The following is a 19,771-nucleotide window of genomic DNA, read 5'->3' as shown; positions in this document are numbered from 1 at the left end:
TACCTGGGCATGGCATTCCCCCCAAAAGGACCCTCCCGGCAGACCTACTTTCCCTTCCCTTGCTCTTTGACTTTTCTTTCTCTATAAGCCACTTGGCTTCTCCTCCTTTTCTTTCTTCTTTCTTCAATCTTCATCTATTCTTTTTCCTCCAATTGTGAAATCCTTTTTCTGCTCCTTATGCTACCTTATGGAGTGCTCAGAAGGTTAAACACTTGTTTTCAAAGGGAACGTTTTTTTTTCCTCTCATTTTCTTATATTTTGATAGCCAAACACAAGGTTTTTTTAGACACGAGAGTGGTTCTTTGAACTCTCTTCTTCCTCTCTATACGATACAAGCGGCCCTGGCCTTGACATTCGCTAGACTGGTGACTCTAGACGAGAGCCGGATGGGGGAAAGTCTTCTGGGTCTCCAGACACCCTTGATGGGGTCTCCACATCCACAGTTTGATCCCATGGGGTGGGATGCCTGACTCCCACTGGGTTGAAGGAGCCCTGGCGATACTCCCTTCCCCTAGCCCGAGATCCCTTGGGCCTTCTACAACAAGAGGTGTAGAGGGTGTAAGAAGCTTTTGCTACTTGTTGTGGTCATAGGTTTAGTTTGAATTATACTCTCTCTGACTCCATATAATTACACAAACCACTCTAAAGGGTTTTGATTATTTGTATTGTACTTGTTCATTTACACCTTTGGGCCTTGTATGCTCATTTATTATCTGTATGTCCTTTTTATTATGATATTCAATAAACATATTGAAAAGAAAGACTGGATGCATTGTCAGACAAACCAGGTCAGCAACAAACAATCAGATGCAGGCATAGATGGCAGGTAAGGAATGGTCAAGGTACAGGCAGAGATTGGCAACATAGGATCAGGCAAAGTCCAGATACAAGCCAGGGTCAAGGTAGGTAGTGTTCAAGCAAAGTCAAGAGCAAGCCGGGTAAAATAGAGAAGAAACAGAATCAGATTCAGGAACACAGGTACAGCTGCAGATCAGACAGCAAAGGCTTAGTGGAGCAGCTGCAATTCTTTTAGGCCAATTGGCGCCAGCGTTTATGGCTAACACGCACGTGCTTGCGTGCTAATATTTGTGCGCATGCGCATAAATATGCGCCTGTGCCTGACAAAACAGGCACCTGCAGGGCCACGCCTGTGCATGCGCCTTTGCACCTGCCTCAGAGCTTCAGCTGTGCTATGGCCAGCACATCCCTGACAGTTTTTTTCTTTCTTTTTTTTTTATAGCTGAGATGTATATATTAACATATATTTTTACTTAGCCTTATGCGAAGATTATAAACAGTGATAGTAACAAATTAGAAATCAGCTTTCAGTATAACTGGTGACCAAATTTACTGCACCTGGTTGCTACTGGTCACTGGTGTGCCTTAAAGTGGAAGTTCACCCTAAGACTCCATTCACACTACCGCGACTTGTCTGGCGACTGGTCAGTCTGACAAGTCACGGTCCATGCAGTGCTACAGGACCCGCTCTAATAGCAGCGACACAAGTCGTTTCGACTTAGAAAAAGGGTCCTGTACTACTTCGTGGCGACCTCGGAGCGACTTGCATAGACATTCATTATATGAAGTCCGTGCAAGTCGCGCCAAAGTCACGGTGCACGCGACTTGTGAAGTCGCCCCCGAAGTCGTGCCGCTTCAGTGTGAATGCGGTCTAATAATAAAATCTCTAAATCTAATGGAATCAACAATCTAAGACTAACCTTTCTAGCCCTGTAAAGAAGAAATTTCTATACATACCTTTTCTGAAGCTGCTCCGGTCTCCAGCGGTGGAAGTTTTGCAGAATAGGCAGCCGACAATGGCTGGGAAATTCCTATAAAGTGATGTCAACCATAGAGTTACTATGGGGCTTCCATTGACGACTGCCTCCTCCACACCCACCTACACAGAGAAGCCACTGCTGACAGTTCAGCGTAGAACCAGACCGGAGTGGCTTCAGAAAAGGTATGTATATGTATTTCTTCTTTACAGGGCTAGATAGTTTAGTCTTAGATTGTGGGTGCCTGTAGATTTCAAAATTTTAGTATTAGGGTGAACTTCTACTTTAAGCCTTAGGCAATGTAGCTTGAGTTCAGCATTTAAAGATCATGCATGTATACAAGGAGTGTGAAATTGATAAGCAGACTTTATCAGCAGCTGTGATTTGCCAAACAGAAAACCAGAAAGAGGAGAGACAGAGGGTAATGAGCATTCAGATAAGGCTTGCCATATGCCATTCTATCCAAAGAACACGGTAATAGCTAAGGTCAAGAGGATTTTTTTTCTGTGTAATAGCGTTGTTGTTGTTTGAACTAACTTCATACAGTGCCTTGTGAAAGTATTCGGCCCCCTTGAACTTTGCGATCTTTTGCCACATTTCAGGCTTCAAACATAAGGATATAAAACTGTAATTTTTTGTGAAGAATCAACAACAAGTGGGACACAATCATGAAGTGGAACAAAATTTATTGGATATTTCAAACTTTGTTAACAAATAAAAAACTGAAAAATTGGGCGTGCAAAATTATTCAGCCCCTTTACTTTCAGTGCAGCAAACTCTCTTCAGAAGTTCAGTGAGGATCTCTGAATGATCCAATGTTGACCTAAATTACTAATGATGATAAATAGAATCCACCTATGTGTAATCAAGTCTCCGTATAAATGCACCTGCACTGTGATAGTCTCAGAGGTCCGTTTAAAGCGCATCACGAAGAACAAGGAACACACCAGGCAGGTCCGAGATACTGTTGTGGAGAAGTTTAAAGCCGAATTTGGATACAAAAAGATTTCCCAAGCTTTAAAAATCCCAAGGAGCACTGTGCAAGCGATAATATTGAAATGGAAGGAGTATCAGACCACTGCAAATCTATGAAGACCTGGCCATCCCTCTAAACTTTCAGCTCATACAAGGAGAAGACTGATCAGAGATGCAGCCAAGAGGCCCATGATCACTCTGGATGAACTGCAGAGATCTACAGCTGAGGTGGGAGACTCTGTCCATAGGACAACAATCAGTCGTATACTGCACAAATCTGGCCTTTATGGAAGAGTGGCAAGAAGAAAACCATTTCTTAAAGATATCCATAAAAAGTGTCGTTTAAAGTTTGCCACAAGCCACCTGGGAGACACACCAAACATGTGGAAGAAGGTGCTCTGGTCAGATGAAACCAAAACCGAACTTTTTGGCAACAATGCAAAACATTATGTTTGGCTTAAAAGCAACACAGCTCATCACCCTGAACACACCATCCCCACTGTCAAACATGGTGGTGGCAGCATCATGGTTTGGGCTTGCTTTTCTTCAGCAGGGACAGGGAAGATGGTTAAAATTGATGGGAAGATGGATGGAGCCAAATACAGGACCATTCTGGAAGAAAACCTGATGGAGTCTGCAAAAGACCTGAGACTGGGACTGAGATTTGTCTTCCAAAAAGACAATGATCCAAAACATAAAGCAAAATCTACAATGGAATGGTTCACAAATAAACATATCCAGGTGTTGGAATGGCCAAGTCAAAGTCCAGACCTGAATCCAATCGAGAATCTGTGGAAAGAACTGAAAACTGCTGTTCACAAACGCTCTCCATCCAACCTCACTGAGCTCAAGCTGTTTTGCAAGGAGGAATGGGCAAAAATTTCAGTCTCTCGATGTGCAAAACTGATAGAGACATACCCCAAGCGACTTACAGCTGTAATCGCAGCAAAAGGTGGCGCTACAAAGTATTAACTTAAGGGGGCTGAATAATTTTGCACGCCCAATTTTTCAGTTTTTCATTTGTTAAAAAAGTTTAAAATATCCAATAAATTTTGTTCCACTTCATGATTGTGTCCCACTTGTTGTTGATTCTTCACAAAAAATTACAGTTTTATATCTTTATGTTTGAAGCCTGAAATGTGGCAAAAGGTCGCAAAGTTCAAGGGGGCCGAATACTTTCGCAAGGCACTGTATATACAGATTCACTTTTGTAGGTTTTCAATGTATTATAAGCTTTATGTATTACATGGGTATTACATTAAAACAATCATTTATTGTATATTAAGGCTCCATGCACACAGGGCGTCATAAAAACGTGCTCCAAAGCTGTTTACATAACGCCGGGAAACAGCAGCTGTAAAAACGTGCTTTCAGTAGCTTTTTCTACTATCGTTATTGCACGTTTGGCCACAGTGGCTGTTAGCAGCGTTTTTTTCTGCCTCCATTCAAAATCAATGGTTCCCTATGGGAGCCCATTGATTTGAATGGAAGTCACACCGCAGGTCGGATCAGGGTGATCCGACTTGCGGTGCGACCTGCACTGTGAGAATCTTGAGGGGGAACTCCACGCCAAAATGGGGAAAAAAACGGCGTGGGGTTCCCCCCCAGGTTCCAAACCAGGTCCTTCGGATCTGGTATGGAATTTGAGGGTAGCCCCGCGCCGAAAAAACGGCGTGGGGTCCCCCCCAAAATCCATACCAGACCCTTATCCGAGCATGCAGTCCGGCATGCCAGGAAAGGGGAGGGGACGAGCGAGCGGCCCCACCCCCCCCTGGATCATACCAGGCCACACGCCCTCAACATGGGGGGGGTGTGGGTGCTTTGGGGCAGGGGGGGCTCTGCACCCCGCACCTCAAAGCACCTTGCCCCCATGTTGATGAGGACAAGGGCCTCATCCCCACAACCCTGGCCGGTGGTTGTGGGGGTCTGTGGGCAGGGGGCTCATCGGAATCTGGAAGCCCCCTTTAACAAGGGGGCCCCCGATCCCGGACCCCCTTCCTATGTGAATGGGTATGGGGTACACTGTACCCCTACTCATTCACCCCATAAAAGGCAGTGTATGGAAATAACGACAGGAGACGTTTTGGAAAATTTATTAAAAATCTTCATCCGGCTCTTGTCCTCTCCGGGGGTCTTCTCCTCTCCGAGGGTCTTCTGCTCTTTTGCTGTCCGCCCTTCTTGTCTTCTCCTCTCCGGGGTTCTTCTGCTGTCTTCTCTCCGAGGGTCTTCTGCTCTTTTGCTGTCCGCCCTGGATGACGTCATCTGTGACACAAGGGGGCGTGGTCTCCCGATGACGTCATCTGGCGGCCACGCCCCTAATGGCTATATAATAAGCTGCAGAGACCAGAGGCCGGCATAATCGCTGAAGACGTCGTCAGAGGAGGACCGGAGGAAGAAGGACAGCCGACAGCCGACAGCAAAAGAGCAGAAGACCGGAGAGGAGAAGACAAGAAGATTGGACAGCAGAAGGGCGGACAGCAGAAGACCCTCGGAGAGGAGAAGACAGCAGAAGACCCCCGGAGAGGAGAAGACAAGAAGGGCGGACAGCAAAAGAGCAGAAGACCCTCGGAGAGAAGACAGCAGAAGAACCCCGGAGAGGAGAAGACAAGAAGGGCGGACAGCAAAAGAGCAGAAGACCCTCGGAAAGGAGAAGACCCCCGGAGAGGACAAGAGCCGGATGAAGATTTTTAATAAATTTTCCAAAACGTCTCCTGTCGTTATTTCCATACACTGCCTTTTATGGGGTGAATGAGTAGGGGTACAGTGTACCCCATACCCATTCACATAGGGAGGGGTCCGGGATCGGGGGCCCCCTTGTTAAAGGGGGCTTCCAGATTCCGATGAGCCCCCTGCCCGCAGACCCCCACAACCACCGGCCAGGGTTGTGGGGATGAGGCCCTTGTCCTCATCAACATGGGGGCAAGGTGCTTTGAGGTGCGGGGTGCAGAGCCCCCCCTGCCCCAAAGCACCCACACCCCCCCCATGTTGAGGGCGTGTGGCCTGGTATGATCCAGGGGGGGTGGGGCCGCTCGCTCGTCCCCTCCCCTTTCCTGGCATGCCGGACTGCATGCTCGGATAAGGGTCTGGTATGAATTTTGGGGGGAACCCCACGCCGTTTTTTCGGCGCGGGGCTACCCTCAAATTCCATACCAGATCCGAAGGGCCTGGTTTGGAACCTGGGGGGGAACCCCACGCCGTTTTTTTCCCCATTTTGGCGTGGAGTTCCCCCTCAAGATTCTCACAGTGCAGGTCGCACCGCAAGTCGGATCACCCTGATCCGACCTGCGGTGTGACTTCCATTCAAATCAATAGGCTCCCATAGGGAACCATTGATTTTGAATGGAAGAAAAAAAACGTATAACGTGGCTTAACGCACGTTAAGCAACGTTATGGAGCCTTATGGAGCCTTTAGCAGCGTCAGACGTTTTTTGCAGCTTGACGCTGGAGCTCCTGAACCCACAGTTCCTGGGTTTTTTTTGGAGCTGTAAAACGCCTATGCCACTTGGAGCTCCTAAAAGCTCTATGTGTGCATGAGGCCATAGAATAACATGGATGGGCGTTCTGCAGCTGCTAACAGCAGCTGTAAAAACGTCCAGTGTGCATGAGGCCTTAAAGAAAATGTACTGTTTACTCCTGAAGAAGTGAACCGTTGGTCCACGTGAAACACTCAGAGTTTCTCTTAGTAAAGCCATCATCACTGTCATGTATTGAAACTGTGGATTCCAAGGTTGAATATGTATAATTTGAACATATAGATATGATGATATTACTAAAGCGATCTATGAGCAAGGGGAAGTTTATTTAATTTAACACATTGCTGAAAAAGCATATTTTGATTCAATTGTATAGTGGATATTTTTAGAATTTTCTACATAATAAATTAAATATAAACCAATGTTGTCTGGAACTGTATTATTTAATATTTTGGAGCATTGATACAATATAAATTGAGGTTCATTTTTTATTATATATCTATATATGTCATCATGTTCTGTTGGCTATGTGAGGTAACAGTATCATTGTGTATTAATTGGTAAATAACTGAATTGGTTTGAAACTTCCTACTTGCTCCTAGCTATCCAATTTACTTGCCTAAAACTGGAGGCCATGGTAAATTAACATTTTTTAGTTAGTAATTAGGATGGTCAGTGATAGAGCTGATACCAGCCAACAACATTTCTCCTTTTCTCTCCCAGCTTTGCAAATGTGCAAGTCAGTGGTGGGATGGATTTTTTAATGCAAGCTGAACCTTAGTGAGATATTTGGAAATTTTGTGGCAAGTATACTTCTCTTCAGGGTACCTTATTGGCTTGATGCATTGAGCAGCTTGGCTGTTAGATTCAAGTTTGGTTCATCTAAAAGTAGAGTTGTAGACCCCACAAATTGAGAAGAAAGATCAATTTCCTTTTGGCACACCGAGGGGATCTTATCTACCAATTGATCACCATGACAAGCCCAAGAAAGATTCTAAGGCTGGTCATAGATAAGTAAATTTTCTTTGCTCAACCAGCGGTTTGAACGAAAAACTGACCCCATGTGTGGATAGGTGAATACACCCCACTGTTTAATTTATTTTGACTGCAGGGAGACTACACAGCCATCAAAATACACAAATCAGCTCTGTAGTCTATAGCCTGGAGTGCTGATTGGGTGGAAATTTTCCAACAGAGTGATTGAACAGAAGTGGATCAGTAGTAGACTTGTGTTCAACCACAGTGACCATACATTGATGGATATTTGTGTGGTTTCTGCTGAACCAGCCAAATTTAGATCCATGTACCGCCAGTTTTAATCTGTCTTTGGTTAGATGACATTTAGTTGCTGTCATTGACATAGCATTTACCTACAGTCTTACCAGCTGAAAGTATCTGATCTTCATCTGAAGACCCCTCAAGAAGAAAAAGCATTGTTAAGTGACTCTTCCGAGCTTTAGCCTTTAGATATGTTATAAAACTGAAAACTAACATTGCAGACAGCAGGCCAAAGTACAAGAGCCATACCACGGATGACAGGAGCACAAAGTATAAGAATATGAAACAAAATCCAAAAGAATTACAGTTATATATGCAGAACAGAAAATATGTCAGTGGAACAGCAGAAACCTTTATGCTCAGGCAATTTCCCAGAGCACTGAACTAAATGTATATGTAAAGCTTGCCTTCTGCTTCATTCTCATATTTGGCCTCTTGATGGTTGTTCAAAGTGAGGACACCTGCATAGGATGCCATAAAGGAGACATGCTTCCAGGAAGAACTGCTGTCTACAAGGGCAGCCATAGCTTGGTCAGAGGGTACAGATAACCTGCTCTGGGTCCGGCCCTTGTGTCTAATTAAAAGGTCCTGAGGCTGAGAATTTTTATTTTTTTTTAAATGTAAAACCAGCTTTATTTGAATCAGTTCAAGGTATCTTTCCTCTGAAGAGATCAGTCACAAAACACCGGTTAAACAAATGATATTCATAAATAGTCAAAATGAAATCCGGTCATTTATTCGTCCTTCTTGAATTTGCCGTTTATATACGGGACGTAATCAAGGAAGAGCCTCCAGTCTGTGGCCCAGACCAATACAACGCCTCCTACCGATCCCCATGTGAAGAAAGTGGGGGCCCAGTTCTTGGCCAGTTGCTGATAGTGAGGTCCCAACACTCGGCTGATCATGGCTGCCCTCTTCCTCAAAGTGACTGAGGCTGAGAATTTTGATGTAAAACTCATTTATTTTATTTATTCATTTCGTTTTCATGCTAAATGAACATACGGAAACCTATTACAGTTGAAAGAAGTTCATTCTAATGCTTATCATTCATACTGTAGAGACCACAGTTTCCATGCTGAGAGCTGCATTAAAACCATAGGCTGACTTTACCTGCACATATGAAATAACATGGGGTGAGCAAGCCCTCTAGATTTATGCCCTTAGGCTAAAATATTCCATATGTGTTCTTATACTTGCACACAATACAAATATTGCATTTAATAAATTAAACACTACCTAGAACAGAACACTATGTAAGCTAAGGCCAAAAGAATCTTATACTCTAAAGCACTTAAGGCACGAGTTGGCTCCAATCTGGGTCAGTGCTTAAAACCTGACTCAATTGTATTGGCAACACTAAGTAAATCTTCATCACTATTCAAAATAAATAATACTTTAGAGAGACAGAAAGACATGTTTTTGTGATAGAAACATACTAACCGCACAACAGTATGAATTAAATAAAAGCTCTATATGTGTTCCTGAAAGCTGCAAGATGTGCTTTTCATAAGCTTAATGAAATCAAGATGAGCAAGGCTAATATGTATGCATGCTGTACATTTATCTGTGTAAAGGAAATGTTCCTGGACGTGGATGAAAGATGGGAAGGAGATGTAGTTACTGTTTCTTCTACATTCCAAACAAAGGGCGTAAGAGGACAACCATCCACAAATCAGTGGGATCTCTTTTATGGTAATCATTTAGGGCATATAATTATATATTTTTCTTTTATTTCTTTTTTTTTTTTGTGATGCCTAAGGGAAATTATAAAATGCACAGAAAGTATAGGAACAAGTATAAACATCTGTAAAAACAAAGGCAAATTAATCTCATTAAAGCCCACTGTGTTGGAACAAGTGTAGACCATATCAAAATGAATAAAAATCTTTAAAAGGAATGTTCATTTATTTTTGATTTTTTTCTAGAACAGCTAGAAATAAAGTACATGTGATGAACTGTGGGATATGTGGACTGGGCAACAATAAACAAATGTAAAGAGTTACAGCAGATTCAGCAAAACAATAATGCTTTGGCTTGACTACCATAACTAACTCAAAGCATTAGGCCTCACACATACAATTGTTCTTTAATGATAGCTTGTAAATAGTGTAGGGCTTTGGATTCTGAAAGCATCGGGCAGCAAAAACAGGCGGCTGAGACACAAATAAACACGATGTCCATGGTAGTACACATCACCAAGGTTAAAGAGCAGCAAGAATGATACAGCCTTTCACATTTTGTCCCTGTGTGAAAGCATGAGCGGGTAACAGATCCTCTTTATGGAGACATCAGGGGTCTATTAGACCCCCAGTGTCTCCCCTGCCATCCACTGCAGCTAATTAAGTACATATTATGCTTGATTAGCTGCATCCTCGACTAGAATGACAGTTGTGAACCTGGAGGTGATATAATATGCAATGCTTCTGAGTTCATTAGTCGCAGGGGGGATTGAGGGAACAGAAGTTCCAGATCACCTCCTGTACTCTTAGATATTGATGTTTACTCTGGCCCCTGGTTCTCAGGAGAAAAGGGAGAGTCTAGGAACCACTGTGGGTGCTGATGGAAGGGGGGTAGGAGGTTGCAGCACCTTTGGATCACATTTGCCTTGCTAGCTGGAAAGAGGAATACCAAGCTCATGGCTGCAGTAGCAGTTCTGAGCTTGTTTGATCTCCTTATTTATCATGCCGTTTATGAACGTACCTTTGTAGACAAGGGGTTAAAGTGTATGTATACCCAATTTTTTTATTTGCTTTGGATAGGATGGCAAAGGATTATCAGGTTTCACTAAGTCAGAGTCTTCAGTCTCAATTGGAGAGATTCCTTCACATGTAAAAAAGTTGTCCCTAGTACAAGAAGTCTCTCTGAACAGCAAAATAGACAAACTATATAATATATATATACACAGTATATAGCAAACTAAGGACATGGATTACTGGAACCATGTCCTGTGGTCTGATGAGACCAAGATAAACGTATTTGGTTTAGATGGTGTCAAGCGTGTGTGGCGGCAACCAGGTGAGGAGTACAAAGACAAGTCTGTATTGCCTACAGTCAAGCATGGTGGTGGGAGTATCATGATCAATGAACTAAGGAGCAACAGTTCATTGAGGGGATCATGAATGCCAACATGTACTGTGTGTGTATATATATATATACATACAGTATCTCACAAAAGTGAGTACACCTCACACATTTTTGTAAATACTTTATTATAACTTTTCATGTGACAACACTGAAGAAGTGACACTTTGCTACAATGTAAAGTAGTGAGTGTACAGCTTGTATAACAGTGTAAATGTGCTGTTCCCTCAAAATAACTCAACACACAGCCATTAATGTCTACACCGCTGGCAACAAAAATGAGTACACCCCTAAGTGAAAATGTCCAAATTGGGCAAAATTAGCCATTTTCCTTCCCTGGTGTCTTCCAGGTGACTTGTTAGTGTTACAAGGTCTCAGGTGTGAATGGGGAGCAGAGGTGTTAAATTTGGTGTTATCGTTGTCACTCTCTCATACTGGTCACTGGAAGTACAACATGGCACCTCATGGCTAAGAACTCTCTGAGGATCTGAAAAAAAGAATTATTGCTCTACATAAAGATGGCCTGCAAACAGTTTGCTGAAGACGAGCAGACTAAGGATATAGATTACTGGAACCACGTCCTGTGGTCTGCTGAGACCAAGATAAACCTATTTGACTCAGATGGTGTCAAACGTGTGTGGCAGCAACCAGGTGAGGAGTACAAAGACAAGTGTGTCTTGCCTACAGTCAAGCATGGTGGTGGGAGTGTCATGGCCTGGGGCTGCATAAGTGCTCCCAGCACCGGGAGCTACAGTTCATTGAGGGAACCATGAATGCCAACACGTACTGTGACATAATGAAGCAGAGCATGATCCCCTTATTTCGGAGACTGGGATGCAGTGCAGTTTTCCAACAAAACAACTCCAAACACACCTCCAAGACGACCACTGTCTTGCTAAAGAAGCTGAGGGTAAAGGTGATAGACTGGCCAAGCATGTCTCCAGACCTAAACCCTATTGAGCATCTCTGGGGCATCCTCAATCAGAAGGTGGTGGAGCTCAAGGTCTCTAAAATCCACCAGCTCAGTGAGGTCGTCATGGAGGACTGGAAGAGGAGTCCAGTGGCAACCTGTGAAGCTCTGGTGAACTCCATGCCCAAGAGGGTTAAGGCTGTGCTGGAAAATAATGGTGGCCACAAAAAATATTGACACCTTGGGCCCAATTTGGACATGTTCAATTAGGGGTGTACTCCCTTTTTGTTGCCAGCGGTTTAGACAATAATGGCTGTGTGTTGAGTTATTTTGAGGGACAGTAAATTTACACTGTTATACAAACTGTACACTCACTACTTTACATTGTATCAAAGTGTAATTTCTTCAGTGTTGTCACATGAAAAGATATAATAAAATATTTACAAAAATGTGAGGGGCGTACTCACTTTTGTGAGATATAAATATATATATATATATATATATATATATATATATATATATATATATATATTATTATTTTTTTTTTTTTGTTAAATAGAAGAATGTTAGAACATCTGTCAGATTTGTACTGTTGTCTGTTTCCATGTTACAGACTTTGCCTCACTTCCTCACTGCCAGAACAGAGGTTTCAGATAGCTAACCTGATGAGGGTTCTAACCTTTCTTCAGTCTATCCAAAACCAAAAACACTTTTGAGTATAGATACACATTAAGTTGAAGCCAAATAGCCTATCAGTCTTTTTCTGGACAGGGTGGAATTAGGCAGAGCACCCTGGGAGACCCATGCAAGCAAATACAAACCAATGTGAAGTAACTTCTGAAAACTGCATTAGCAGGAAATCTATTACATTTTAGATACGGACATCTCACATTTTGGATGTAGCCGTTGCTTGCAGAATTGAACTGCCCTCTGCCAAAATTGGCTCCATTGTGAACATTAATATAAATGATGAAGGGAATTAGATAAAAAGCCCCTTTAGGGTCAAGGCCTGATATGAACTGCCCAGTGGAAAACAGTGCAGAGTGTGTGAGTGCTATATAACTTAGTAAGATAACAGATAAAGTGTACATAAACATATATGTCAGGGGGGGAAAAATCCTCTACTTGCTGTAAGTTGATTGTGATGGGTCACTTGCATTTTCTCAGATACAGTAAATGTCTCAATTTTCTCCACAGTAATTCATCAAGAAAGGGAAAGCTGTCACTTTGGATGTATCTCAGGTCACCTTAGTCCCAGACCTCTGCCTTGATAATATTAGAAAGTGCTCAATCTAATTTTAAATGGAAACTTGGTTTAGGGTCTGAAGGCAATACCAGATCTTACACTTCTGAGCACTGGCCAGTGCAATACTATGAGTACAATGCAGACACCCTTGTTTTGGTAATATCAGCCTGTATGTCCTTTAGCATTGGGTTATGCTGTACTATTGTGCCCCAAATGGTGATATGAGAATTAGATATGATTTGGTAAGCTGTAATACCTAACCAAGTAAAATAAGAAAATGGGCTTTACAACTCTCCTATCTGTTCGACACAATGCAAGTAGTAGTATAAAATGGCTGTGTCTTTTTACAAACTGTCAGGTTTCTTAAAATATGGGTCAAAGCAAAACTTTAGATTAATAAAAAAACAGTGTACATGTGTTTGCCTATGACATAAATATGTTCACCTATATTTTGGTACAAATATTTGTGCATGCTGAGCCCAAGTCTTCAGTAGGTAGATAAGCACCATCGACAAATTTGACAACCGGAATAATACATTGTATGAGTCATGGCTTCTCTCTGCAGGGGTGAAGAAAAGGAGTATGTGAATTTCAGAAATCAAGCATTTCAATCAGTATTTTATATGTTTTACTGGTGTTGCAAATCACATTTAGATACAGTATATGCCCATGTCCTAAATATATAGAAACAAGGAATGCATGTGCTTGTAAAAAAACAGACAGTGTTTTCACACAGGGATGGCTGTTGCTTCCCTCAAGTTCAGGGCTGAATTTCCATCTCTGGAGTTTTTAGACAACCTATCTCTGGTCCCAACCCCCTTCCTCCACTGGTACCATGACCACTGTTACAAAGTACATTTACAAAGTACATTTTTGTAAGGTAAACCAGATTTCTACCACCAAAAGGCCAGTGCAGACTTATGCTCATGCACGTTGCACATGTGCTAATATTTATAAGCAAAAGATCAATGTCACTTCTGCATTACCACTTCATCGCTTACATATTTGTGCTCATGCCCAAATTTGTGCGCGTGAACGTGTGCGCATACACGTGCACATACTACTTAGCACTTGTTGCCCAGTGGCCTATTTAAACTGCTCTATTATTGGGAGCAGTTTCTGAATGGTCTTCAGCTTGTTCCTGTGTTTCTGAGACCTGATCTATTGTTTCTGCTTAACCGTGTATGACCTGGCTTGCATTTGGACTTCGGCTCTGCTCATGCTCCAGTTCTTACCTACTACTCTGACCTTGCTTACCGGATCTGATCTGCCTGCTGACCTTGTACCAAATTGCCCAGCTGTTAATGACCTTGACCTATCTTCTAGACTTGCTTGCCTGCTGATTCGGTACCTCACTGCCCGTTTGGCACTGACTGCTGCTCGTGTCCCGGTTCTACTCCCGTCCCAAGCCCTGGTGCGAAGCTGCTACTACATCCAGTTCCGAGGACTGCAACTACCAGCTCTACCCACCTACAGAGTGGACATCACCAGCTAGGTGCTACGGCACTCGTGCCACTCCTTGCCTTTACACTCTCTGTTCTCACCTTCAGTAGTGTTAGGCAGGAGGTGCAAGAGAGGCCTCCACGACATTTCAGTCTTCACCAGGTACGTGATAATTTCTTTACTTTCCTGGTCCTTATCTTAGACAATTGTAATAATGTCTAATAATGCTAATAAGAGATGACTACTTCTACTGGTGGTAGCAAAAATAGGATCTAACCAAAACTATATTGTGAAAAGCCATCTCTTTTCCTCTGCTGCCTATAGGCATTTTCCTACTGTGCCTAATGGGAAAGCCAAACCTGCTGAAACTGCAGTAAGATTTTTATTTTCAATCATTTTATTGAATATTTTCAAAAGATTAATGAACAATATAAACAAAAAAGCAGAAATTGACAAAGGTGTCAGCTAATTGAAATGAATATAGTCTAATCTCCAGAAGGACATAGCAAGTAGAAAATAAGCACAGTATGGAATATATAATGGTTATTCCCAGTGCCCTGGGCTACCTGCTAGTAAACATGAAATAAGGGGTGAGGGAACCCGAGGGCCGTGTATCGGGAAACGTTTGCAATGCATATGGATCTCGGGTGCCCCCCTAGCAGAGAATCCAGTAAACCCAGTATGAGGAAGCAGTGAAGCTCCCCTAGGTATCCAAGAAACTATTATAAAGGGCACAGCGATCAAGTAGTAGAGTTATGGGCCATACACACTATAAGATTTTCTGAAGGCTTTTTCCTTTAGACTTACCAAAACCATATAATATGAGGTCAAACCTAAACACTTTCAATTTGTATGCAATCTGGCAGGCCCTTGCACTACATAGAAAAGGTAAATCTGAAGGAAATCTAACCACAAAAGTTGGATAGTGTGTATCCAGCTTTATCCATTGATATGATCTACTTTCCAGTGGGAATCGAGAGGGCTGAGATAGGGGCTCTCTGCCCCATTCCTGGGCCCGCTTATATGGAGTCAGCAGATGGGAAAGCATTTTAAGTAGTCTTTGTTCAGGCGTAACTATGTTGAACTCAAACAAATTAACTGAGAAAGATGAGAAAGGATCAAGAGAAGGATGTATAGGGAAGGGAAATAGAAAGAAAGGGGGAGGAGAACAGAGGGGGTTGTGCAATCACCGGGGAGATTGTAGGGTTGCAGTATGTGCAGTATTCAATAAGGGGGTGTGGACATAGTCCCAGGGTTCCCATATCAGTTCAAATTTCCAGACCTTATCCTTGAGGATACTAAAAAGTTTTTCCTGCACCATGATCCAAGAGATCTTCCGTTTGGCTGCCTTAAAGGAAACAGAGGGCTTTTTCCAGGTCCAGGGTATGGCAATTTTAGCTCCTAGGAGCATATAGAACAGGAGAGATTGATTGTGTTTAGGGATATTATCTGCTCCTCCATTCAGCAGAGCTATTTGGGGGTTTGGGGAATGGGACAACCAGTGACCTTGGGTTTTATTTGGAAGACCTTGTTCCAAAAACCTTGTATCCGAGGACATGACCACCAGGTATGAAAAAAGGTACCTAAGAGGCCACAACCTCAAAACATTTTAGAGAGATGTGTGGGCACAAGATACCAGCGCAAGATAATTTTCACATTAGCCTCAATCAGTGAGCGGATAACTCCCTTGAAGGAGCATTGGAAGCATTGGTGCCAGGTGTCCACATCCCATTAGTTTTCTATATCCAGTTATCAGCTCTGGTCGTATGCAGGTTTGTACCCTGTGTCGACTAGCAAGGAGTATATGATAGAAATACCTCCCCTCTGGTCCCAGATCTCAGAGCACCAACGTTCATGAGAGGTTATTCTAGGGGGGTCTGGGTTACTAATCCATATGGAATGTAAAAAGTGTGAAATTTGAGAATGCCGGAATCATTCAACACTGGGCATTTTGAGTTTACTGGAGCAGTAGCTCGCAGATAAAGGCCCCATAGAATTGAAGAAGTGTCCTATATGAAATAGTCCTTTATTTAGCCAACATTGGAAGGCTTTGATGTTGAGACCCAGGGGGAATTGTGGGTTGTGGAATATGTGTGATAGTAGCCGGAGTTCCAAAGCTATAGCCGGGTATTTATGTACCTGGTCACATAAGGCAAGCAAATGCAACAGCATGGGTGCAAGAATTGGGGCCTAAGCTTGGGAGGGCACCAAGCAAGATAATCTAATGTATGTTGGGGGACTGCCTGCCATGTGGATCCAATCTGGTTTAGCGCCTCACGAGTAGACCAAAGAAAATTGTGATAACTGAGCTGCCTTAGAATTATTGCCAGAGGTTAGCCCCCTTAGGCTCACATTCTAAAAATAATAAATTAAGGGCACTGGTAACCCTTTTCCCCCCCAAACAAATCAAATAATTTTGGACTGGAAGCTCTTCATATGGTCTCTTCTAATCGGGATGGGTAGTGATCTCAATAAATAGAGAAGCCGAAGGAGGAGGGTCATTTTAATTGAGTGGATCCTATCTATCCAGGATAGATCATGTTTGTTACCAGGAATCAAGGTCCTCTCTGAGTTTTTTGTAGGGAGGAGGATAATAAGCCCTATACAACTGATCAATGCTGGGGGTCAAGTGTACCCCCAAGTATAGGATGGAGTCGGGTTCTAGGAGAAAAGAGTCTGTAAATGGTTGACTAAAGGGGGATGTACCAAAATATTCTGCGCTCTGGATTTAAATATTTTAATTGGAGTCCAGAGACTGTGCCAAAGTCCTACAGCAATTTAAAAATATTGGGGACTGAGATAAGGGGTGAGGAGACAAACAGAAGAAAATCATCAGCGAACAGTGCCCATTTCTGTTCTGTGGGGCTACAATTTATTCCCCCGGATGTCAGGGTAGTTTCTGATTGCTATAGCCAGAGTCTTGATAGTCATAGCAAAAATTAGCGGTAAGAAGAGGCAGCCTTGTGGTGTGCCTTTTGCTATATTAAAGGGATCTGAGTTATGTCCTAAGAGGCGCACCTGTGCACTAGAATTAGACTACAGAGCCCAGAGTGTTCCTAGAAAGTGCAGGCCAAAGCCCAGTCTCTCCAGGACTTCAAAAAGGTATGGCCATGTCATTGTATCAAACGCTTTCTGTAGATCAAATGATAACAAAAAGCCTTCTTGCGGAGGCTTCCCATCCCACCATGAGTGGAGTAAATAAGTGACATTGTTATCGGCCGATTATTGCTAACATCGCTAATGTCTTTCCCTGGTTTGGGGATGACTGTCACGTAGGCTAGGTTCAAGGCTTTATCGATAGGGTTGCCATCACAGAGGGAGTTAAAGAATCTGGTCAGATATAGAGCTAGGGTTGAAACTAAGGATTTATAACAGACTGAAAATCCATCTGGGCCTGGGGCAGAGCCCCTTTTAAGAAATGTAATCACCTCTAAGACCTCCAACTTCGAAACCCGCTTCATCAGGCTAGAGCAATGTGGAGAAGACAACTTCAAAAGAGGGATGTCCCAAAAGAAGGCAATCAGAAGAGACTGAATTATGTGGCTTATAGAGTTTCAAATAGAAGTCCTGGAAAGATTGCATGATATTCTGGGGATTCTTAGATAGGACTCCTGAAGTGGTGCGGATTTTAGGAAAAAAGAAAGAGCATTGTTTGGGGGTCAGTTAAGCAGATAACTTGGGACCAATTCTGTCTTTTTGAGAGTAGAATCGGGCTCCAGATCACTAGAGACTCTTTTCAGCCTCCATAGTCAGGGCCAGATTCAGAGCGAGACAAGCCACATCTAATTAGGCCAATGAGGCATTTGAGGGGTGTTGCTTATGGGATTTGCTCAGCGTTTGGAAATCCTTCTCCAGTTTGTCTGTGTCAGATCTCCTTTCCCTCTTGAGTTTAAAGGAAATTTGGATAATTTTACCCCTGATCGCAGCCTTATGGGCAGCCCACAGGATTTCTGGAGAAATTTCTCCAGAATCCTTTGTGTGAAAATACTCCTTAAGTTCCTTCTCTATGATGGTGCATTGGGCCGGGTCGCTGAGTAAGGATTCATTGAGTTGCCACTGGAAGGGGCCTTTGTTACAAGGTGGCCATGCTAGCAAAAGGAGGACTATGGTGTGATCCGAAAGGGGCGTGTCTCTAATAAGGGAGAGTGGGATGACTAGACCAGGGACAAAAATGTGATCTATCCTGGCCCAGGTTTGGTGGTGAGCCGAGAAATGAGTACAGTCTTTGGATTTTGAGTTCTCTCCAGATATCTAGCAAACCAAGCGAATGTATAGTCCTTGCAATGTGCAGACTTTGTTTTGAAAGGCTGCTTTGGAGGATGATCTCACCCCCCCCCCTCCTCCGATTTGTGCAGGCAGGGATCTAAGGCTATGTTGGAGTCGCCTCCGATTATCACTATACCTTCTACGTGTGATGAACCGATCGGAACCAGAGAGGAGAAGAAGGCTGCCTGTCCGCAGTTTGGGGCGTAGTAGGAGAGAAATGTATAGATTTTGCCATCTATCAACCCGTTATCAGAATATATCTACCACTAGAGTCCCTAAGTTCGCGGATTAGAGAGAAGTTTACCTGCTTGGAGAAAAAGATAGCTACCTCTCTTGTTTTGTCCTCTGTGGTTACTAGATAGGATTGTGGGTATTTCTGGTGGATAAAAGGACTATGTTGTGCAGGGACATGTGTTTCTTGAAGGAGAATCAATTTTTTGGGAGTGATAAAGTTGGAATAACTTACGCCGCTTCACCAGAGAGTTCAGTCCTTGAATATTCTGGGAGGCTATCCGGAGCGGGAAGGAGGATAAAGGCACTTGCCTCAACCGTGACTGACTTGTTGGAGCTGGATGAGACCTGGAAAAACTGGGAGCTGAGAACTAGGATCTTCTGCCAGAGGCCGCCTTAAGGGTGAGCGCGAGGAGAGAGAAAGGAGACGGGGATAAATGCGACACCAGGGAAAATTAAGAGGGAGAAAAGTCAATAAAGATAAACACCAAAGTAACATTAAATCCCCAAACCCAGGTATAGGGGAAGGAACCAGCCCTATTCTCTCTATCATACAAATCCAAAGAATGCCTGCCAAAACAGGGGACATTAGTCCACCCCAACATGAGGACCTGTGCATCATGCAGAGGTGGACGGAGGAGCATGTAACCCGCTCCAGCCTTGAACTCGCTAAAACAAAATACCCCTTTAGAGGGCGGATTTACTTAATACCAATTCTAAAGTTGGGGAACCTGAAAACGTATTCCGGAGTCCCAGTCTTGACAGACCCCCTAACAGTAGGGGGAGGCTGACACCGAGTAGGTGGTCATAAATAGGGCTAAATCAGTGGAACCCAGAGGGACTGGCTCAATGTGGCTCAGGTGGAAGAGAAAGGACAACCAATACTTGATGGATTTTTTGCGTAAGGGCCTGGAGTAGTGGTTTTAGGGTGCACCTGGTAGGAGAAAGGTGGGTGAAGATCTGAACAGGATGTCCAAGGATAGTTAGTCGGTCCACGTTCCTAGTTGTTTTGATGACCTCCTCCTTCACCCTGTAATAATGACGTTTAACAAAGATGTCCCTAGGGAGACCATCTAAACGAGGGAGCCGGAAG

At 43.3% G+C, this 19,771-nt stretch overlaps 1 protein-coding gene across 1 annotated transcript; it reads right to left on the bottom strand.

The window, feature by feature from the left end:
• Positions 1–8,223: 8,223 nt before the first annotated feature.
• Positions 8,224–8,424, bottom strand: LOC309551415 (cytochrome b-c1 complex subunit 10-like). The gene has a single exon (XM_082251989.1). It carries the CDS (start codon positions 8,404–8,406, stop codon positions 8,236–8,238), a length of 171 nt encoding a protein of 56 aa, XP_082108115.1. The 5' UTR covers positions 8,407–8,424; the 3' UTR covers positions 8,224–8,235.
• Between the last annotated feature and the right edge of the window lie 11,347 nt (positions 8,425–19,771).

This window comes from Pelophylax lessonae, assembly GCF_965119305.1.
Source record: "Pelophylax lessonae genome assembly, chromosome: 3".
Lineage (NCBI taxonomy): Eukaryota > Metazoa > Chordata > Amphibia > Anura > Ranidae > Pelophylax > Pelophylax lessonae.
This window is presented reverse-complemented; position numbering and strand designations above follow the sequence as displayed.

What these genes read in the sequence shown, in the direction of transcription:
- LOC309551415 (XM_082251989.1), bottom strand. Translation starts at nt 8,406, where the DNA reads ATGATCAGCCGAGTGTTGGGACCTCACTATCAGCAACTGGCCAAGAAC.